This window comes from Solea senegalensis, linkage group LG5 (assembly GCF_019176455.1).
Source record: "Solea senegalensis isolate Sse05_10M linkage group LG5, IFAPA_SoseM_1, whole genome shotgun sequence".
In the NCBI taxonomy this organism is placed as follows: domain Eukaryota; kingdom Metazoa; phylum Chordata; class Actinopteri; order Pleuronectiformes; family Soleidae; genus Solea; species Solea senegalensis.
Genome location: NC_058025.1, coordinates 17,146,050 through 17,169,638, shown reverse-complemented (window position 1 = coordinate 17,169,638; position 23,589 = coordinate 17,146,050). Strand labels below are relative to the sequence as shown.

Genomic DNA, 23,589 nt, shown 5'->3' with positions numbered 1-23,589 from the left:
TCAGAGAAAACAGGGAGAACATGCAAACTCTCAAGATTAGAACCAGTGACCTTCTGATGCGATTGTACTGTGTTACCCAGTCTTACAATACATCAACCTTGCCAATTCACATGTTTTGTGCGATAAACATATTAAAAGAGATGTTACAAGTGGTAGACGCTCATCAGCTGAATGTTGAACAAATACAGTAGAGGGAAAGAGAAAAGGGAATCCCTCTACTTTGAAATAAAACAACTAAGAATTTTGTAAGATCAATGTGGCACGAATAACTGCAGCTGCTGATCATCTCCATCCTAAAGCTGGCAAGACAAAACTTTCACTCCCTTGCTACAGCGTTAAAAACTTAAAAAAAAGTGAGTGACTACTTTGGACATGTGTACTTGAAGGAGTAGTTAAAATGCATGACAGTTTTTAGAGTCACATATCTGTACTTTACTTTGTTATTTGTATTTCTGGCGACTTTCCCCTAACTGTCTTTGTTACTCATTACTACCAAATAAAATCAGAAGAAGAAGAGATGGTAATGGTCTGTATTTATAGAGCACTTGTCCAGTCTTGATGAGATGCTTTACACTACAGATTAGCCATTCAGACACTTCAACATGGGGTTAAGTGTTTTGCTCAAAGACACATATAGACTAGCAGGGCCAGGAATTGAACCCACAACCTTGCAGTGGAAGGACAACTCGCTCTACCACTGAACTACCATTGCTAAATCCCCTGCTCGCTTTTTTAATAATTTAACTTTTACTTCTAAAATTCAAGTACATTTTATGTCAGAAAATTACGTTTGAAACTTAAGTACAGTAAAGGTCATATACTTTAAGACTTTTACTTAAGTAACAGTACAAAATAGCATTCACCTGCAACACTGTATTTGTATCTTCATAATGAATGTCAAAAATAATTATTTGCATCCATTTGAATGTGATTAACAACAAAATCACGTTTACACGACAAAACCAGCATAGTTCCGAACATGCTGACAAGCAGAACACAGAAATGGAAGAGCATATGGCGTCATTCCCATTTGAGACATCAACTGAACTGAACTCCTCACTGCTGCTACAGATAATCCAGATAAACTGGAACACTTAGTACGGCACACTTGAGCTTCCATGGCAGCTTTATCTGAAATTTAAGTCTGGTCATTTCACGGCATGTCAAATGTCCAGCATTTTCGGTGAAGCTCAAGGTTATGAGTTTGACACAAGTTCATGGAAAGGCAAACCAACGTATGAAATTCGGCCTTCTGATCTACAATTATAATTTATCAATAAAACTGGTTTTATGTAAGAAAATAAACAGGGAAGAGATAGTACATGTGTACAAACAATCTCTTGAAGATCTGGTACAGATAAGTGCCAAATGCACTTTCATTAACTTGATTGGTCTGGTTCACAGTGAGTGTGAACCAGATCAACATCAATAACAAGACATTTGAGAACATCATTTACAGATCTGAAAAATGATGATCAGCATTTTATGACATTGTATGGATCAAACAGACAGATTAATAGATTGTAATAGATTAATAGATTGCTCACAAGATCAATGTCACAACTTACAAGGTAAAGATTTGTGACTTGAATAATATGACTAGAAATCCAACTGTACATAGCAGGGATGGGCCACACTGACATAAATGAAGCAAGCGAAGGGCCACAAGTACAAGTTTTTCAAGAAATAATCCATATTTATATACAACATGCGTACCATTTACATTTCAAAAATAAAATACTGTAAAAATACATACAAAACATGACACGTTACCTGACTGATATAATTAATTTCCTGTGAATATATAAAAGTAAAAGTGGTTGTGTGTTACTAATGCTATTAATGTGATGGAGCAAAACTGATGTGTAGTCTGTAGTTGCAGTCACTTTGTATAGTGCTCCACAGATCCTGAACATTGTCTCTTCATGTGTCTCCATATCAGATTTTGAACCAAAATCAAATCAGCAAGAGTCAACTTGAGGTAACCTGTGAGGACGTCGCGGGCCGGATGAAACTGGTTTGCGGGCCACATGTTGCCCCAGGGCCTTATGTTGCCCGTGTGTGTATTAAAGTAAGGTTTGAACTTTTCCTTAGCAACAAAACCCTCTGCAGCCACAAATGGTTGTTAAATCTGAATCTGAGAACAACATACTGTATATAATGTTTGCTCAAACACACTTCTCACAGTTACACTGAACTCTCTGCTACAGTGAAATGATGGCTTAGTTTGTCTAAACATAAACAAGCACTCCGAGTAAAAAACAACAACAACCCAAATATGCTTATGCAACACTTTCTGTCTACATAGTCATCACGACCTATTTCATAGACTTCAATATTAACAGCTACACTTGTTTTAAGCGGCTCAGATTTCTATTTCCAGACAAAGGTGTCATGCTCTCTCGTGTGCCCGTATGTGTCCACAAGCCTGAATAAAGGAGATCATCCATCATGTGCGTGGATCACTCTATTGTATCCAAGGGACACCACCGTCAATGCATAATCATATTAATGGGAACCAGTATCAACACCACTTTCAGGTAATGATATAGGCTGCTATTCTTGGCAAAGCTGTTGGCTAAAGCAAGGTCAGCACTCAAAGCCTCCGACTGATTATGTCTGAGGCACAATCTGGGTCCTTAAAGTTAATGACAGGGAGGCAAAGCATCGATGTCACCCAAACACACCACACTCCATGAAGATCAGCGCAGCTTAACGAGGGTGACTTTGCGTGCGAATGACGTCATCGTGACCCTCAACAAAACCCCGGGTGGATAACTTATTTGCTGTTGGGGCAATAAGAGGACTGGAGCCCATGAAAGGCCAAACGTATTATTACACTTCTGAATGAACAGTCACAAGTGTTTTTCTCTTTTCTCATGCATTTGAAATAGTTGGTCCCCGTCTGATTAGCATTATATTTCCACACAGAGAGATGTTTCACCAAATTAAACACACATAACAGACATATGCAGCTCCGCTCAGACTCGGCTTCTGCAGTGTAGCACGAGTCATACTCAGATCGGTCACAGATATTTATAAAGTATTTTATATTTAAGAGTTTGTAGCCTAAATTAAACAACAGAGGGAGTGCAGCCCACACCAGTGAGTGTATGAATACCAAAATATCTCACTCTGACCTGGATTCATGTTGGTGTTGCTAATATTTTGTCTGGAGGGCACAAACTTATTAATGACACTGTGGCCAATTATTAGCACTGTGGAGAGTAGCACTATTTGCAAGTTTAAGTTTATTCTGTTCAAATCAGTCACAAGGACAACACGAGAAGGATACGACTCCCAGTAGTTAAATTATCAATACATTATCAGATTTCTATGCATTTAAATATATGGTTCACCGTTTGGATGTAACAAATGCTGAAATTAAACAACTGCACTAGTTATGTTGAATGTCAAATAGTTAAAGACTGACTTTGTTTCTGAGTGAACTTTGGAAAAAAATCTTCTTAGTGGGCATTAAACAACAAGCACTTTTATATTATATTTTATATTATTATATTACAATGATTTTTGTTATTGTTTTATCTTCTAGCTCTCATGCAAAGCAACACTGGACCATAAGGGGCACAGAAGATGTGAAATTTGACACAGTTCTGAAATGATTAATCTCATATTTATCATAATTGTGACTGTTTTATCATCATCATTTACGTCTGTGGAAGGAATCTGTTTTCAGAAGAACAACCTCGATTAAGTTGTCGTGCACTACTTCACCTGCCCAGGACCAAACAAGAGCTACGCAGACAATACGGCAACTAAAAAGTGAAGTGAATAAGACAACAATTCAATAAGACAGGGGTCTCAAACTCAAAATGACCTGGGGCCCACTGAGTGTCTTTGTTTGGTCAGTAAGGGGCCGGTCAAGTGAAAAAAAAAAAGTCACTTTATGAGAAAAAGCAAATGTTCCTTAAAGATGGGTGATATGAGCTCTAAAAAAATCCTGATCATGATATACATCATCATGATATATTAAAATTATGATATGTATGGCGATATTTCACAGAATTTCAAAATAAAATGATTTGCTTCGATTTAGAACGATACATAGAAATAATTCATTGCAACTTGATATTATGTGGTGGGCCACAGGAAGTTGATTTGGGGGTCGCAAGTTTGACACCTCTGCTATAAGGGAATATAAAGTGAATATTTGACTTACTGCACATTATCAAGAGGTCGGTAAATGGCTTTAAATTAATGCTAGGATCCTGCTGTGTCTGATTTGCCATTCTTTCAAATCATTTTTGAGGTAATGAGTCAGATGTTGTTATTCTGCCCCAAAATGCCTTAAAAAAAACCCTAATGAAACATAACAGTTTTAAAACCTAGATATGGTCTATGTCCCGCTGCTGCTGCTGTTGTTGGCAAATACAAGTTCATGTGAATCCATGGAAACACACTTTAGATTAGTATATACTGTATGAGAGATACTATGTAGAAACTGAAGATAGATTTCCCCACATTTTGACAACAAAGAAAACAACATCCCATAAGATTTGCTGCATTCAACTGAGCAGAATCACATCAGGTACAAACAGCTCATTGAGGTGTGAATAGCTTAAAACAGCTTTGATTAACTGTCCTCTCTTTTTAATGTAAATCCCTCCACACTCTACCAGAGTGTTCTTTGACTGCGATATTTACATCTGTACTGAAAATGTGTCTCCAATGATCAGAACACCACAACATAGTGTGTGTGTTATTTCCATTCTCGAAGGCCAAATGCTGTTATATTTTTGTTGTTTGTTGACAAGTGCAGAGGTGTGAGAACAGCAGGAGTTAAGTAAGTCAGTGATATAATATTGTATCCATTCAAAAACATAACAGACATCAGACGAATATAAGAATACTCATCAGCATGTCAGATGAATAGATGTTTTGTTAATGTGGCCCAAAAACACATAAAAAGAATGTGTCAAACTAGTCATGATCACCTCTCATATTAAAATTAAACTTCTTCAGTTAAGCCACTCAACCAAGTTACACTGATAAATAAAAATGGCAATATAAGGAAAACGACACACTCTGTACATCTCACAGCAACACAATAATCCATCCGTCCATCTTCTACCACTTTCTGCTTCACATGAGGGTCATGGGGGGCGCTGGTGCCAATCCCAGCTGACATGAGATGAAAGGTAGAGGTACACCCTGGACAGGTCGCCAGTCCATCACAGGTCCACATAGAGACAAACAACCAACCAACAATCAATATAGAGTGTCCAATTTGCCTAATCCCCAAATCTGCATGTTTTTGGACTGTGGGAGGAAACCCACACACACACAATCATGAACTAAATAAATACATCAAGTGGGCCAAGCCCCAGATCAACAGAGAATAAGTTAGGCTATTAATAAGAGTAAAACAAAAGTAAGAATAATACTAATACTGGAGTTGGTAAGGGACCTTACATGTAACACACCAACCCCAGGTCATTTTACAGGTCAACTTAATTCTACTCATGAGGCTGAAAATGCATCTTGGGGGACCCCTGGTGGCTTGGGGGTCTCTATGCATTTGCATAGTCCAGATATAGCAAGACATGTCTCCGCTTGAGAGTTCATTCCTGTACTTAGAGCTGTCCACTTTTTATGACTTCACTAAGGACAGCTGTTTGTGTAACTTTGAGTCAGAATGAGTATTAAAGCAATAGAAGGTTATTTTTAACACAAACATGCTACTGCTAATGTACAGCCTGAAAATATATATAAATAAATACATGACTTTTAAATATAAAGTGTATAATGTGATATCATTTTCTCCACTGACAATATAACAAAGTTTTAGAACATATCAATAAAATGTTGGGAATGTTTTGCCTCAGATTGTTAAAATTAGTTGTGTTTGTTGTTTATGTATATAAATGAGTTTTAAATTACAGTTCATTTGACTTTTTTTTTACAATAATTTATTAATAATAATAATAATAATAATTATTATTATTTGACAAATGACCCAGTATCCTTGATAATTTACACAACAGTATGAGGACATGAGCTTCTATCTTCACACTGTAGCCTGCTTACAGCGACAGCACAATAACATGAGTTGTCTCTCCTTCCTTGGAATTACAAACTTCCCTTCAAAGCCCAAACAATGCACTTAAAGATGTATTTTGTAACTTTTCATTATATCCAAACCACCGTTCAATGAGTTCACGTAATACTGATAACGCCAGATAGACAGCTCTCCATGTATCTCACTATAGCCGTGTTGTGTTTTCATGTCTGTGGTGACAGAGTGAAGCATTTTTATTTCACGACTGACAACAGGAAATAAGTGGAAGCATCATAGCTACACTAGAAAACTAGTTTGGCCATTTGCAGAGTACTACGAAGAAAAAACCTCACACCACCATCACTCTCCTGTCATTTTCCTACTGTCCTACAACCACGACAAGCGAACAGGCACCTGTGTGTGCGTCAGCGCAGCGCACACACGACAATAAAATGACGGTGATTTGAGTGCAGCGCCGCCACACATGGGTGGCAACAACAGGAATAGCACTAGGTTTATTAGTGGAGACACTGACAGATGTTCAGAAATTGGTACAGAATAAGTGAATAAAACCCTTATTGATACATTTTACTCTTATTTATTTCAGGAACTTAGCTCCCCCATAATTTGAACCATGAATGTCAGCAATCTTTAGGTTAAGGGATTATCCCCGGTTCTCCGATAGATTAGTGGGGTAAAATATTGAAACTAACATTGGGTTGCATATTTGGTATTGGGGGGGTGAGTGACAACTGGCGTGTGTTTTGGTAACCAAAGTTACACACTGGAGCTTTAACATAAGTTAATATCTTATATGATAATGTGTCTGCCTATGTTCCTGCAGTTTTCATACTCGCGTGACTTTTTCTCTTTGCTATTTCTCTGTAACATCTCAATGATGTATTTCCACTGAGACTTTGAGTGTGCACACAGACATACTCAGTGGTGAGTTTATGGCAACCTATTGCACTTAATGGTGTTTGTTTTCATCTCCTGAGGCATCGCCAAAACGTGGTGACAGGCCTTTAGTTTCCAGTGACCTTATCGCACTTTATGGCATCTTTATGTGTCCTGTAACCGCCTCGTCAGTGGGTTGACTGCTTTAAGTGCTCTCAAAACGGACGGTCTCGCATCTCAAACACAACACTTGGATATTATGGACATTACGTAACGCAAATTACGGATTCACCCACGGGCCAATTGAAGGGATAATGATATTTTGTAACAATTCGAGGAATATGTTCCGTTTGCGTTACGCAAGGGCCTCCGCACGGATGCGCTGCGAGGACTGTCAGCTGCGCAGGTTGGCGTATGGATTGTAAACACACGGGCTGCCTATAGGCCTCACATGTTCTGATGTTCTCGCTCTCCGCCACCTGCAGAATGCGCAAGTCCATAATAGCCCACTGCAGCCCCGTAGCCTCTTGATTTATTGCACTGCACAAAACAGACATAGCAGTGCAACTTTTATGCACACCTTTGCATGTGTGTGTGCATGTGGGAGCAGAAAACCCGTTAGTGTCGCTGGAAAATGCACTGACAAATATGCACAGTGGCCTAGAAATAAATGAGAGACGGTGTCAGGCAAACCCCTCTCTGATGATTTATATGAATATGCACAGATTCAGCCATTCTGTTCAAAGGCTGCTGCTGCTGCTGCTGCTGCTGCTGCTTCTTACCTCCAGCGTTCGTATCTCTTTTTGTGTCAAGTCGTTGGATGTGGCACATTTGGTCCGTAAACCCTCCAAACTAGAAATGCTTATGTCAATCATATTTTGCACCAACTCGCACTGCTGCAAGGCTTTCTGCAAACTAAGATGCTGCTCCTCGCTTTTGGTCATCTCCTCGTTCATAATTTGATCCTCTTTCCCCTCTTTGCGCTTAAAAAAAAAGATAAAAAAAAATAAAAGATGGAGAAAAAAAATATATAAAATGATTCAGAAAAGAATCATGGAGAAGTCCACGGAGCGGAGCGACCTGCAGAACGCCATGAAACGAGATGTTGTAGGTTTACAGACGCTCTTTGAGCCGTGGGAGAGTCGACTCCATTGCAACAACAGTCCTCGTAGTTCCTGCTGTTTCATCAAGGTGTCCCTGTCTCAAACCAAATACAACACGAAGACGCTGAGCGGGACTGCACGGTTTACCAGCGCATCCATTGAGTGTCCCCCACCCCCGATTTCAAAAGGGATGTTTTTTAAAAAAAAAAAGAAAAAAAAGAAAAAAGCTGCTCAGCGCATGATAAGCAGACGTGTGTCAGGGGAAGAGCCCGCTGGTTTAAAGGTGCTGCTGCGGGGACTGGATGCAGGTTCTCCCTGTCTCCCGTGGCAGCAGCTGCATCCCGGTTCGCTCCCACCGCACCGACATGTTTCCTGTCAATCAAACCCACAGCAACAGCATCGCATCGCCCAGGCAGCACCGCCGAGAGCAGCAGCTCTCGCGAGATTGGCGATGACGGTGCAGTATAGGCTCAGCGTTCCATCCAGCCTCAACACTTTTCACATGCTATGAATTCATTTATTGAAATGTTGTTGTTTTCATAATAAATAGAAGGAAAATAAACAAAGTCAACCTAACAGAAAAGGAGACAATCCTTAATTTTATCTTAATTTTACTCTCTTGACTTTTGTCTCTCAGTACTTTGTTTCTTTATTTTCTATACAGTTGCTCATGTGTCTTGATGTTGGTGCCATATTGTTTCTATTTTGCATTCTGTTGGTTTAAATAATGGGGAAAAAACATGTTGGGAAAAAATAGGGGTCTTAAAATCTATCATAATTACACTTAAATGTGCACTGACATCCATTACAGTTCACCCAGCACCTAAATCCCCCACAGGTCTTTATTGACTACATGTTTTTATACGTTTACTCTCTTTGCTGCTGTAACAATGTACATTTCCCCACTGCCAGACTAATAAAGGACTTATCTCTAATAAAAGGAGAAATCTTATCTTATCTTATGTTTACTTGTTTGTAGCCTATGCTCCCATTTTATTATTAAAATTAAAACATTTCATAGACTATATTTTAAATAACAACTAAGACAAGCTGGCAAAATAAAACAAATAAAAAGTCAATAAGCAGTATGTAAAGAGGAAGGAGAAGATGGCTTGATCAAAGCTAGCACGTAGAGAAAAAAATTTTTTAAGCCCAAACACAATTGAAATTCCTTTTTCAAAAATAGCTGTCATGTTATCAGTTAGAGATGAGATTATTTCTGTTCAATCAATTGTATTCACGAGGATCCCAGCAGAAGAGAGTCTGGACTGTTACGAAACTTTGTTGATACTATCTTGCTACATTAATCACATACAACATATATACGATCACCTGATAGTATATGATTAAACAATAATCATTTGTAATTCTTAGGTTACCACTACCACTTACTCCATAGTGGCAACCCCTGTGGCAACAGATGAAGCTACAACTAAACGTAAACACACAAAGAATTATCCAACTAATATGAAACCAAACGACTCCTTTAAAAAGTAATGACTAACATTGAAATGAAAAGCTACAAAATGAATGTATATATACAAGATTGCACATAATGTACATGATATTTAATGTTTCCAGGTGTATGAAATACTGTATTTGTTCCAGAAATGTGCTATTTTACAGGGCGCTCATGTCACCGAGGCCCCGCCCATGAAGGGGTGGATGGAGTTGTGTGATTGGCTGTGCGCCGTGACGTTACGCCACGTTTTGTTGTGGAGCGCGCCAAACACTGCAGACAGCAGGAGCAAGTGTAGAGAGGAAGTGCGTGCAACAAGTATTCATATTATCCCAACTTTGAGCCACATTCACTGTTAACGGGAAACATGACGTCCATAAACAAAGCGTCGCTACAGACGCGAAATCTTCCCTGGTGAGTTTAAAGTCATTGTCCATGTCAGGAGAGTTATACTTTTCACTGCTAGCTAGCTAGTTTGGTAGCTAACCTTTATACTGTGGATAGTCACTAGGACCAGAACGCCAGTGTCTCGTCTGTGTGCAGGTTTACTTCTCTGATAATTACGAACAATTCATATTATCTTACTCACCCCTGTGAAATGAATATGCGATCTATAGTCACTGGACCTTGGCTTTCGTTCGGCTCACATGACGACAAAATAATGCGCCGAGTTTCGCTTTGCTGCTCCTGCTCCTCCGCTGCAGCGCCTGTCGTTAATGTGTTTATTATATTAGCACATGATGCGAAACTATATGTGCCGAATTGAACAGTGGCACTCAATCATTTAAACTAGATAACACTGGGCAAAGTATAATGTACTGTATATGTTTCCTCTTCCATCAGTGAGATGTTATAATATAGATTAAATTGAATGAAGTCCGTTTACACGGATAATGCGACTTGACAGGGTTCATTTTAGCTTGTTTACAATACTGTAACGACTACAGCTACTTATTAATGCCCTGTGTTTGTTATTGATAACAGTATTGATTGGTGTGTTTTCTGCTCCATATTCCAGGGTTGAAAAATACAGGCCACAGACACTGGATGATCTAATCTCACACAAAGATATTCTTAGCACCAGTAAGTATATGGACAGTCAAAATAAATGCAATGCTTAACACATGTATTAGACCACCTCTCAAAAAATTATTAAACATAAATATTTTAGAAGTGTTTAAAACTGAAAATGTTATTCTTACTTATTTGGCAAATAACAAATGATTAAAACATTTAATAATAATAATTACCAATGCTGTTCATTTAGGTCAGCTGTGGCTTTGAGTGGTGGTCTAATAAATTTGTTAAGCACTGTATATCATCCTTTAGTGATAGGTAGGCCATCATGATTGATCATGGTTTGAAACTTTCAAATAGTAAATGAAAAAAAAAAAAAAATTAAATCCTGGATGGATAACTTTCTATCTGTTATAAGAAAGCTGTCAGATTTGATGCCATTATTTAAAATTTTGCTTTTCTTCTCCTCAGTCCAGCGGTTCATCAGCGAGGACAAACTTCCTCATCTTTTGTTCTATGGTCCCCCTGGAACAGGAAAGACCTCCACCATCCTCGCATGTGCCAAGCAGCTTTACAAAGACAAGGAGTTCAACTCTATGGTGTTAGAGGTATGATACTATTCCTCGAGTCAACCTTTTAAACTTCTTCCTCTTGGTTCTCAAACAGAAAACACATATCTGATCTATTATTTTGCAGCTAAATGCATCAGATGACCGAGGTATTGATGTCGTACGAGGCCCCGTTCTGAGTTTTGCCAGCACCCGGACAATCTTCAAGTAAAATACACCATCTTAACACTCTTTTATCTTATCACAAAGGGAATCGTTTCAACTGATGTCTTTTTGACTGTCCCTCTTGTCCTCCAGGAAGGGCTTCAAGTTGGTGATACTGGACGAGGCTGATGCCATGACCCAGGATGCCCAGAATGCCTTACGTCGAGGTAAGCCATCTGCTCGGCCGAGCGTCGCCCACTGTGAGCCACACGGCTCAGTGAGCAGCTAGAGAAGTTGGCTGCTGGTGAATTACAGGCTCTCTGCTTGTTATTCAAATAAACAGTAGCTATATTGTGTGTTTGTGAAATACAGTGAATACAATACAATTTGCGTGGCTCGTGACTGTAGATGCCTGACGCCAGATTATTACTGCCAGTGAGTGAGTTATAAATAATAACACACCGAACAACTAGACCACATTTCATGTTGCAGATATTATAGTTGTTATTAAATATAACTCATTCTTTTTTTACTATTATTAATTGCATGCTTTTCTGACAGATTGCCAACCAGTTATACTTTTTAATTGCCACTTTATGGATTTAAGATGCTCAGTTTATAATATGTAGTTTTAGATTAGAGTACACATGTATATAATAATTATTTGCAGTTTCTCAACAAAGTAACATAGCAGTGTGGCATTAAGGACAGCAAGAATTTAAACAACATCAGTTGTAAAGTATTTTGAAGACCATTCCATTTGTTCAGCTAAGTATATTTTTCTGTTTTCCCTTCTTTTCCTTTTCCCCTCTCACTCTCTCTCTCTCTCACTCTCTCAGTGATTGAGAAGTTCACAGAAAACACTCGCTTCTGTCTCATCTGTAACTACCTGTCCAAGATCATTCCTGCACTGCAGTCTCGCTGCACCAGGTTTCGCTTTGGCCCGTTGAACCCGGACCAGATGATCCCGCGGCTGGAGCACGTAATCCAGCAGGAGAGGTGTGTTTTTGTCTATGTGACTGTGTCTAATGGTTTTGATATGTCTCCTTGGTCTTCACATCATAGTTATTATATACTGGTTTAATTTGAAAATTTAAATGAATTAACTTAATGTAGATGTAAAAACCTAGTATTTAATTTGGAGGCAGATTTTTAAAGAGTGACTATTTCTTGTTGTAGTATTGATGTATCTCCAGATGGAATGAAGGCCATTGTGACTTTATCATCAGGCGATATGAGAAGATCTCTCAACATACTGCAGGTAAACTACTCATTGCCGTCACTGCTCCTTTTGTTAGTGTTTTAAAGCGTTACAGGTTATTATATAGCGTCAGTGTAATGTTGGCTGTACATCTTCCTATCCTGTGGTTTCAGAGCACCAGTATGGCGTATGGGAAAGTCACAGAGGACACAGTCTACACCTGCACAGGTCACCCGCTCCGCTCAGATATCGCCAACATCCTTGACTGGTCTCTGAACAAAGACTTCACTTCAGCGTATAAGCGTATCCTTCACTGTGCTCCGTCTCTTTGAGAACAGGCATTACTGTGTTCCCTATTTACTTTTTACAGCTTGTGAAACTGTTTTTAGTGATGTTACAATTCACACAGAAGGCTATATATATATATATATATTAATATATATCTTTAAATTGCATATATGTAATGTATTTCTTTTACAGGTTGGTGTCAAATAGGCCGTAACTGTTCATGTTAAACTAGTTGTTTCTTTAACGCTGTGCTCATAGAAATCCTTCAGCTGAAGACTTTGAAAGGTTTGGCCCTGCATGACATCCTCACCGAGGTTCATTTACTCATACATCGAGGTGAGGCCACAGTAGATCACATCATGATATAAACTTTATATACGCTGGAGATTCACCCTGTTCTAACATCAAGGCTAAAATCCTGCATTGTGTTGCTTTATAAAAAAAACAAAACATTGTGAGATACAATGAGGAGTGGGTGGTTTATGTGTTGATTGATGCATCACTTCACAACAGAACTACTCAATCCTTGTACAAGCTTATATTGACTTATCTGTGAAGATGCATGGTGTAATTCATTTTTCTTTTCTTCTTTTACCCTCTTGAAGTGGACTTTCCTCCAGCTATTCGGATTGGTCTGCTCATCAAGTTGGCTGACATAGAGTAAGTGGGACAGTTTATGCTTTCCTCTCATAAATGAAATCAATTAATATCAATAAAGCATGCAGGTGATCGGAAGGTTTTTTTGACTTACCCCGTGTCGTCTCTTCAGACACCGACTGGCCTCTGGAACCGATGAGAAGATCCAGCTGAGCGCCATGGTCGCAGCTTTCCAGGCTGTGAGAGACATGGTGGTCAGTGAGGCCTCCTAGACGACACAGTTGAGACACGTGAAGAGAAAGAGTTCAAAGACTCATGAACAGCCAGTTACGCTTTTAAGATCTAGAACTAAGGCAACATTCTTTCTCTTCTATCCTGCTCTCAAATGTAACTGAAGGCTTTTTAACAGTCTGGCCATAGTCTTGCTTCTGTTAATGTCCTTGTATAGTGTTCACTTGTTTTTTCTCCCTGTGGATTACAATGATGCTGTGAAGAGCTGAGGACGGGTAGATTTCAGGTCATTTCACCAATAATAATAATAACAATAAATAGGTGAAATTGCCCATTTGTTTTTTGAAGAAAACAGATGTTCTGAGGATGTCCCCACTGCCTCACACTGCCCCACACTCAGTGCAGCAGACGGTTATCCGAGTCAAATGGAAACCAGCTCCTGTGGGAATATGGAAAATCGCATCATCGGTGTAGAATAAGTTACTCATGTATCTTTGGTGGGAAAAAAAATCTCACACATGTAAATGTTTGCATCAATTTTAATAAAACTATTTCCTATAATTGATGTGTTTTTTTTTTTACATTAATAATGATATGTGAAGGTACAGAAGCAGGATGTGTGTTGTTTAAAGGTAAACACAGGAATTAGAAATACATGTTACAGAATAAATTAATGGTATAAAATTGATATTCAAGTCAGCATATGAACATAGTTAATGCATCGTCTTACAGTAGTAGTGCTTTAAATGAAAACCTTGGTGCAGGAATATTGCATTTTAACTTAGCATTAAGAGCTGCACTGTGTGCAAAACCAAGCCGCGAAAGCCGTTCACATACAGTGCAGATACGGTAATAATCGTTATTTTATTTAAAAAGATGTGCAAATGCATGTCAGATGTGCACAAAAACAAGAGTGGTGCATGTGTTGTGATGTGTCACTCCAACATGAGTGCAGCAAGAGCTTTCAATAAGTCTTTCGATACATGGAAGAACAGGTCTGTTCACTCATAATCCCTGAGCCTCAGTCATCCCGATCAAACCCCTCAAGCTCAGATGGTGAAGGAAGAGGATTAATTATTGTTATTTTTATTTATTTAATGTGTTAATTAACCCAGTGAGGCTGTGCGGGTACGAACCGTTTTAACTTCTATGTTTGCAGTTTGCACTTGATCTAGTAAACGGTTAAATACCATCCTGTTAAACCTGTATGTTGTCCTATGCACTGCAAAATGAATTTCAGTAATAAATGACAATAAAGTTGGTTACTTAGGGTCCTTTCATATCTGTAATTTGTTCAAATTCAGGGAATAATGTGTTGCAATTAATTAGTTACATACACGTCTGATTCCTCCAACAGTTTTGTGATTGGTCGGAATTTTGTGTGAGACTTTGACTTCAGGGAATCCCTCATAGTCCTGTAATCGTAGATGGATTACCGCCAGCAAGTGTGGGTAATAGCATTTATTGCCGTTCTCTGGATGGTGTTATACAACCAGGCTGCACAGAGAAAACAGTGCCATATATCTGATGACGATAAGAAGACGCATCGATGCTGCATCCAGACGTCTTCTGGATCTAAGCATATAATGATTTATTCACCGGAGAATCTGCATTCCGAAGACACATCACATAAGCCTGGTTGATTTGTGCCACAATGGCATGCGATTGTTGGGTTCACACAAGCCCATTAGAACCAATCTAGGGGGGAATCCCTCTTAGTTTTGGAATGACAAGTATGAAAGCACCCTTAGTAACGAGCGTGGCCCTCTGGTTAAACACCACCTTAGCTTCTTCCACGTGTTTTAGCTGCTGCATGTGAACGGCCTCTAAATAAAAAACAGTAAACAGAGGTAAATTATTAGTGGTATGTCATTTCCAGTCGCATTTGTTTTTTTTGTTTTTTTTTTTAAACGTTCATTTAATCTTCCCACTCCTCTTCCCCGTTGGAGCAGCAGGTCTTGAGGCATTCAGGGATGTTTCTGTATGTGAGGTATTCCATGATCCTTTTGGGGAGGGGCAGCGGCTCCAGTTGGTACGTAGAGACCGAGTGTCGCAGGATGGAGCGGCAAAGGTGGCACAGGCTGGGCACCGTCCTGGGAGCCCTCCAGAACCTCACATGACCATCTCTGGTTCTGTGGGTTAGGAAGGGGGGGGGAGAAATGTTCAGTCTTAACACAGTGTCTGAGAGAACCTGATGCACTGTAAATGAAAACAAACCAGAAAAACACGATCTAGTTTACCCTGAAAACATCAAATTTAAACACAGGAGGTTACAGCATCTTAGAAATCTAACCTGTTTACATGTGAGATTAAGAGTTTTATTTGAAGAAGCACTGAAGGCAATATTTGAAAAGTTACTGATAAACCACATGCTACCTAACAATATAAACAATATTGTAAAATTCTGAGGTGAGGGCTGTAAGAATCGACTAGTAACTAACTTGGGTGTCAATAAAATCTCTTAGATGTGAATATTTCTGATTTCTCTCTGGTAGTAAACTAAATAGCTTTGTTTGTAAACGACACATTTAAGGATGTTGTACCACTTATCAATTAAAAACTAAATGAAGAATATGACTTAAATGTTACAATGTGATCATACACGTCAGCTGTATTTTTTTATATTTAGAAAAATGGCAGAAATTGAAGTTCAGGTGCTGAGTGTGAATGAAAGACGCTCCATTCTCACTATTTTAAGTCAGTAACTCCTCAAAAATGATTTTAAGGCAGTCATTTCTAGTTAAAATTGGTGTTGCATTTAGTGTGGGAGACAACATGTTTACCCTGTGGCAACCACCCCACCCTGTGGATGGTAGTTGCAGCAGAGTCCATTGGCGTCTTGGTCTGCTTTCGTCTGCATCACCATCCCTTTCTGTCCTGGCGTCCAGATCCGCAGAGCTCTGCAAACACAACATGCCGGCATGAAATCATTCCATCACGTGTGTGTGGAACATCTACACGACAAGATTTCTGGGTTGAAACTGATAAACAACTCACCTGCCGTCAGTCACGATCGCCAAGTGCAAACCGTTGGGGGAGAATTGTATTGCTGAGATTTGGTTTTGCCCATGGCTGTCAAAGTAGTCGCTGTGTATGAAATAAACACGCCCGGGTTTATCAGGACGATGTGCTGCCAAGCTATAGCCAGCAAATCGTTGTGTTGATGTGTTAAATTTGACATCCTCATACGAAGAGTAAACAAAAAATGTGAAACACATACGGGCTGGATAAGCCACAGAACACCAGGGGCCTCATTTATAAAGCTTGCATATGCATAAAAGAAGGCGTACGTCAGATTTCTACTCTGACAAATGTGTACGCACATAAAAATCAATACAAGATATATTTTATTGCAAGATATTATAAATAAATGCTGTAATTATTCAATACTTATGTGGTATGAGACACATTCTCAGGGTAATAAAGTAAAAAGGAAGGAGAGATTACACAGATCCAGATTATAAATTATTAAAATATAAATGATCGTGTTTCTAATGATATTTTCAAGTTTTGAGTCTGATTTCATCCCCGCATTCTAAAAGTTTTTTTTATTATAAAGAATGTTATAAAATTGATTAAGATTTAAGATTTAAAAATGAGGCATTTTTAAATCTTAAGAGCAAAATTATGCAAAATATAAGCCATTAGTGAATATGACTCAGTAATGTTGATAGTGTTTGTGTTCTCAGATTTCAATTTATGTCCCAATGTTTTACACTTGAAACTGTTTGCCTACAAGAGTGATTTCTGTTTTATGTGGGTCAATAAGTGGACTAAGGTGTAATCAAGGGCCACTTAGCGGAGTTTGCCGTGCCAAAAACATATGGAGAGTGAAAACTGGGTGTACACTCACACCAGAGTGGTCAGCTTCTCTGCTGTATACGGGTCCCAGAGGTCGATCCACCAGCTGGAGCCGCTGAACGCTGCTGTGGCGAGCAAAGCGCCGTCAGGGGAGAAGTCACAGGAAGACAGTAGGTATAAGGTCTTCCGTGTCCCTCCAGTCAGGTTTCTGATGAACGTGTAGGACCGTAGACTCCACAGACACACCATCTGATAGAGGTTAAATAATGATGAACAGGCAATGAGTCTTTCATTTTTGCTGTATGGATTTGTTGTGTTTGAAAGTAATTACGGGAAAGAGACTTGATCAAAGTTCTAACATTCTAACATCTAACATTTTGCAAAAGCTGCAATGCTGGAAAAACGCATTGATTTGATTTATAGTAACATACCGACTCGATAAAACATTAGCAGAAAGAAACAAGTCATATTAAAATGTGACAATGTCTGGTACAATACTATGTGATATCATGCCAACGGAATCTCGTAAAAGCTAAGTATCGCTTTAAATATTTACATAAGTGAAGAGAGGAGAGGGAGATGGTCACTGAAAAATAAACACAATTCTTCTCTCTGAAATGCTGTGTTTTTACATTTTATACACAAAGATGGTAACTGATGAACAAAAGGGTCATTAAAATACCCGATATGACACAAAAGTGCTGCAGAAAATGTAGACACTGTAAAGACTCAAGAAGGATTAAACTGAGTTTTTTTTTTTCCTGTCTTAAAAGTTCAGACAACATGGAGTTTGAACCCTTGCACAAGACAAACAAATAAAACCTTGTCACTCGTTCACGTTGCTTGTGACGTAGGGCCGGATGCGCTTCATAACTTTTAAAATCCCCATCTCACTCACTCTGTCAAATCGTCCAACGGACGCAATCATGCTGCAGTCTGACGACACACAGCAGCAGCTGATCCAGTCTTTGTGGCCAGAAAGCACCTGCACCTTTTTACCTGAATAAAAGACAGAGTAATAAAGACATGAATAAAGTGTTCTCGAAGTGGTGCAGAATGGCAGTCCTGTGCGTGATCAACTTGAACATGTGTCTGCTTTTCTATTGAAACAGAAGGTGTGGTCCAGCCTGACTACATGGTGAGACGTTATTATTAGTGCGGTTTGCAGAGCAACATTTGTATTTACTCTCTGAGGGCATAACACTCACCAGTAACTCTCTCTCTCTCTCTCTCTGAAAAATGGTAATCTACTACTACTGTTATTATAATTATTTTTATTGTTGTTATTATTATTAGTAGTAGTAGTATAATTATTTCTGTGTCATTTTGATTTATATTTTTATATATATCTTATTTTATTTATCTTTATTTCACATATCACTAGTATTTAAGTGTGTAAGAATTGTTTACATGCATGTTAACAACATACCTGGATAATGCGATTTATAGTCTGATTACTCCTGCATGAAAACGCTTAGTCAGACTGGAGTCAGACTTTGTGCTCTGTGCATGCGCCAGAATTTCCTTCCCGGACGTAGAAGGCGACGACGTATAAAAGAACAAACACAGTTGCGTCCGTGAGAGCAAAAGCTACGGAGAAGACCCACTTTTGCACTGACAAAGAGACGGGTACAGCAGGTAAGAAACATACAGCACGGTCCATCGCACCATCCGCTGTTTATTTTTCTGTGACATAAAAGTCAACTGGAAACTGAGAAGCTACGGCCTCAGCTCGATTAAACTGTGCATGTATACGTAGTGACTCACACCTAATGAAAACACAAAGGAATCATCCACTCACCCCTCCCCTTCCCAAGTGCATCATAGTTACAGTACATTTGCATAACAGAAAGGTTGTTGTTTTATTCATATGCACATCTGTTTTAAAATATTGTGGCTGTTTTGTCTGTTTGGGCCACTGTACACATATACCAGTGCAAGATGGCCTCCATTAAGAAAGGCCCTTGCCATAACAATATATTATTAAAGGCAACAGAAATCTAACTGGCTTGCACTTAGTTACACACATACACTTATGGGTGGTGCATTTCATTTCTGCTAATAAACCAAATTTTGCATTATTGTACTGGTTTCTGGTTTTGTTTTTAAAATGACTGAATGCAAAAAGTATTCCCTCAAGGTGGCTTAAAAATATTTTTTTATGAGTGTCTTTGAACTCACCATTTTAGATTTGAAAATAATAGAAAATATTTGAAACACAAGCTCTGGGGTGGGAAGTTCAAACAAAAATACACTACATTAATACATTAAGTTTTAGGAAATGTAGGCTACTTCATAGCACTGTGCAAAACGATTAATATCACAAGGTTTGTGATGAGCTACTACATGTACAGGCACGTACAACTGACAAAAACACGCCATCAAAACAGATGATATCTCATAACAGAATGCATCTTCAGAAATAAAGAACCACCCTGGAATGTAAACAAAAGTATTTCCTAAAACTATTCACCAATCAAACTGTAGAGAGTAAAAACATAAGTAAAAACTGTCTGCAAACACCACTTGAAATGATCTTGACCCTGCTCAGACCCAGTATAAACTTCCATCCTGAGTGATCTGATCTTAAATGTACAGTGCTTAGTAAAGGCGCTTTTTCATTATATGGATCTAGCACTGCTCGGCTCTACTCGATTCGACTCTACTTGGTATGAAGCACTGCTCTCAGTAGACCACATTACTAGGCTATTCATCCCACGTGCAATACTGTGATTTTACACATTTTTAAGTGCGATATAGATATATTATATCTCATGTTCAATCTGTGTTTATACTGTAAATATCAAGCCCATACTGTATATATCCTGGAAACTGTCTATAATGTACATTCCCACTATCTTATCTTATCTACCATTACTTTATAGTACCTCCTTAACGTGGGAGGTTGTCATCATAGCACAGTTGCGCAAAACTGCTGTGGCGTCTAAGCAGGGCTAAGCAGTTATTTTTAGTGACTCATTAAAACAAATATGTTCAACGAATCGTTCAGTATTTGAGTGGAGTCTCTCTGTTAAATTGAGATTTTAGATATTTCCTTGCTAAAATTTGGAGATCAACTGATCTACAGTTCGGCATTGTTACTTCATCCCACGGAGTGGGAGTGAAGTCTTGTTTTCGGTGGCTCTGTCTGTCTGTGTGTGTGTGTACTTCTGCACTTGCTTGCAATATGAGCAACAGAAGCTTGTTAGAATTCAGAATAACTTTTTTTTTTTTTAGAATTGAACCTGACGTGGCTTTTAACGCACAACCTTCTGATCTGGAGTCAGACACTGTACCGTTGCGCCACAGAGTCTGTTACACATACAGGCCACGCTGTGTGTCTGCCATCTCTGATTCCTATGTTAGATGTAGGGCTCATGGCTCTTCTACTAACGACACTCTCTGTCGATGTCTCATTTTAGTATCGGCTCACCTCACTTGGAACCTTGTCAGAGCAGGTACGAAAAGGACCAAGTACCAGGTACTATCCCTAATGGCAAAACAACAAGAGCGAGTAGAGCCGAGTTGACCCGAGTAATGCTAGAACTGTATAATGGAAAAGCGACATTATTTGTAGCCACCCCCACAATATTAACACCCATCATCACATGATTGTTTTCAAATTATTCAAATCCTATAATGTTACAGCAGCTTGAGCAGTGCTTTGGGCCAATGCCTGTACTCCCCAGGTGCCTGTCATTTTCAGAGAGTAGCGTAGCACTTCTCCTTGTGTGTACATGGCCACAATTCCATTCATAACAAAATGACAGTCCGCCTACTCACATTCCATCCCAGAGTTCACCTCATCTGTTTTTCCCCTTCTGTTCTTTGAGCAATGGGTTGTGCATGTGTGAGTTCCAGCAGACCTGCTCACAAATACCAAGAACAAGTTCAAGACCAGAAGTCCTCATTGGGATCTGAGCCTGGTTCTTACTCACCCACTCTGTTGTTCTACTGCATGAGGGTCGCAGGGGGGGGCAAGACCTCATTTGTGAGGCACGTGTTAAGGGTAAGGCTAAGATATGAACTGTGGTTAGGTTATGATTAGGAATAGGCAATACCTGGTTAAGGTTAAGGTTAGGGATTATAATTTATTTAAGTTGTCCAAATGAATGGAAGTCAACGCAATGTCCTCAGAAGAAAAGCTGTGTATGTAGATGAAGAGGACTACACCAACATATGGAGAGCATATCCTTGAGGAGAATAAAATATCCTCAAAATAAAATACAACTGTCCATATCAGTGATAAGATCAGCTTCGTAATGAAGGTCATTGAGTGACTTTGTGAGTGCGTTCTAATGAGTTAGGGGTTGGACAAAACAAAACAACAGAAGTGAAATTGGCTTAATGCGGAAAACTTCAGCGCCGTCTCTGACGTGTGACTAGACAGTCAACTTGTTATGGCAAGAAAGGGAGATGGCAAGACTTATGTCAATACCAGAGAAAACAATAGTACTTGGTGCTGTGCTCAGGATTTATGTGAATATCAGCTCTGAAAAGCACCAATATTTATCATCTTTTTCATCAGTTGTCCCCAAACACAACACAACCTGCACTTACCTTTGTGAGCAAGGTCCCAAACCCTCAAGGTTTTGTCTCGAGAGGAGGACACAAGGGTGAGTGTCCCATTCTGGGGGAAAACCAGGTCCCTGACGACTCCTTCGTGGCCATGGAGGTCAAATACAGCATTACCTAAAAGTGAATGAAAAGCCCTTTAATATCTGAAAACAGCAGACAACAACATCCACGGCAGCAAATCTCACCTGATAAGACATTCCAGATTTTGATTACTCCATTCTCTAAGCCTGTGGCCAGGAGCAGGCTGTGGTTCCCTTTTGTTTTTGCATTATGTGGCTGTGCAGCAGTGACTGACTTGGATTTTGGGGGTCTTGGTCCAAAAGCGAGGCCCCACACTGGGTGACCACAACTGAAGCTCTTGTCTTCACGGTCAATCTCTCCACTCTGACTGTCTCTGCGGGTGAGAGAAGATCCACATGTAAGCAATGTGAAGCAGGAGTGAAAGAGTGCATTATGCATGGATGGAAAAGTATTAATCACAGCTCCATAAGTCAGAATATTCTAGTCACAATTATTGTAATTTTGATCTAATAAAACACATTTGATCCAAGTCAATTTTTTTACTTTCCCCTAACACGATGATTTTAAGTACCAAAATGTCCCATAACAAAAATGTGCATGTGTATTGTGTGTGTTTAAATAATCAATGTACTGTATATGTGTATATGAATGCATAGATACACCTGTATTTATTTATATTATGCACTTAAATGTATTGCATGTATCTATGAGCAAATTAAACTGAATTTAACGTGAAAGTAAATACAATCATATTCCATTATGTAATATATGTTATATTATGTATACATTAGCTCTTGTCATGATTTATATGGTTGAACTGGGTCGCAGTGGTTGGTCTTCTTTAAAAAAGTGGGTACCCAGATAAGAAAGTTTGGCAGTCGTGGAATCGCCGGTGGCACGTGAACGCCTCATACGTGGATTAACAGCACAGGTAGAGTCAAACCTACTCGGAATCGAGAGGCCAGGCGACAACCCACACGATGCCGTGTCCCATCGACCACGCGAACCAGGCTCCGTCCGGAGAGAAGTCCACGCTCCAGGTCTCACAGCCCGCCCGGCCCACCAGTGACGGAGGCCGCCTGGTCTTCAGCTCCAGGAGAAAAGCGGGGTCGGACGCTGGGGGAGGGAGGGAGAACGGAGAGGCGGCGTCAGAGTCAGTTGAACGGCTCACAGATGCATCATTTACTGACAGCTCGTAGATGTAACAACCGCCCGCACTGTTCGCTGGGTTCTCTATCACACACACACACACACACACACATACAGTACCACTTGGTTACGCACAGTTGCGATGACAACAAAATATTCAAGTCACTTACGTGACCGCAGCAGCTCCGCGTTGTTTTCCGTGGAGCACATCCTGTTTTGTTTGTTTGTTTTTCCCTTTTGGTCACATTATTCGCTTTACCGCTGACTTCCTGCTGTCTTCGTCCTCCCTGTTTGGCTGTTAGTGTCCATCTATTCTACAGAGAGACCCGGGACAGACCGCAGAGACGCGTTGTTTACCTCCGTCTGAGACAAGTGTGGGAGAAAAATGTCCAGCTGATTTCCTGAAGTAAAGTCCCTCTGTATCATTGGCCGCTCCGCTTCACATTGAAGTCACGTGTTCCTCTCATTACGTAATGAAGAGCCATAAACCACGTCGCCCCTTGTTTTTTGTTTTT

General features: G+C 39.5%; 3 protein-coding genes across 6 annotated transcripts in view; 1 reads left to right on the top strand and 2 right to left on the bottom strand.

Annotated features, from left to right (window-relative positions):
* Positions 1-8,177, bottom strand: part of ksr2 (kinase suppressor of ras 2) — a 94,636-nt gene extending 86,459 nt beyond the window's left edge. For all 4 annotated transcript variants that reach the window (XM_044027063.1, XM_044027061.1, XM_044027062.1 and 1 more), the window contains exon 1: positions 7,699-8,177. In XM_044027063.1, the coding sequence (XP_043882998.1) occupies positions 7,699-7,872 (174 nt within the window). In that variant the 5' untranslated portion in view covers positions 7,873-8,177. The remainder of the gene's footprint in view (positions 1-7,698) is intronic.
* Positions 8,178-9,743: 1,566 nt separating this feature from the next.
* On the top strand, positions 9,744-14,086 carry rfc5 (replication factor C (activator 1) 5). Its single transcript, XM_044027067.1, has 11 exons — positions 9,744-9,892; positions 10,497-10,561; positions 10,967-11,103; positions 11,192-11,271; positions 11,362-11,435; positions 12,048-12,207; positions 12,388-12,469; positions 12,583-12,712; positions 12,956-13,033; positions 13,303-13,357; positions 13,467-14,086. The coding sequence occupies exons 1-11, from the start codon at positions 9,846-9,848 to the stop codon at positions 13,564-13,566; spliced, it is 1,008 nt and encodes a 335-aa protein (XP_043883002.1). The 5' UTR covers positions 9,744-9,845; the 3' UTR covers positions 13,567-14,086.
* Positions 14,047-23,502, bottom strand: wsb2 (WD repeat and SOCS box containing 2). Its single transcript, XM_044027066.1, has 9 exons — positions 23,245-23,502; positions 22,873-23,041; positions 22,090-22,298; positions 21,887-22,018; positions 18,225-18,325; positions 17,379-17,575; positions 16,523-16,612; positions 16,309-16,425; positions 14,047-15,657 (listed from the first exon to the last, which is right to left on the bottom strand). Exons 1-9 carry the CDS (start codon positions 23,282-23,284, stop codon positions 15,444-15,446), a joined length of 1,269 nt encoding a protein of 422 aa, XP_043883001.1. The 5' UTR covers positions 23,285-23,502; the 3' UTR covers positions 14,047-15,443.
* Positions 23,503-23,589: the final 87 nt, after the last annotated feature.

Coding starts and splice junctions, on each gene's coding strand:
- wsb2 (XM_044027066.1), bottom strand. CDS start 23,284: ATGTGCTCCACGGAAAACAACGCGGAGCTGCTGCGGTCAC. Junction 17,576..18,224: donor CCGTTGGACGATTTGACAGA/GTGAGTGAGATG, acceptor AACCTCTATCAG/ATGGTGTGTCTGTGGAGTCT. Junction 16,426..16,522: donor GCGATCGTGACTGACGGCAG/GTGAGTTGTTTA, acceptor TTGTGTTTGCAG/AGCTCTGCGGATCTGGACGC.
- rfc5 (XM_044027067.1), top strand. CDS start 9,846: ATGACGTCCATAAACAAAGCGTCGCTACAGACGCGAAATCTTCCCTG. Junction 9,893..10,496: donor CAGACGCGAAATCTTCCCTG/GTGAGTTTAAAG, acceptor TCCATATTCCAG/GGTTGAAAAATACAGGCCAC. Junction 12,208..12,387: donor CACGTAATCCAGCAGGAGAG/GTGTGTTTTTGT, acceptor TTCTTGTTGTAG/TATTGATGTATCTCCAGATG.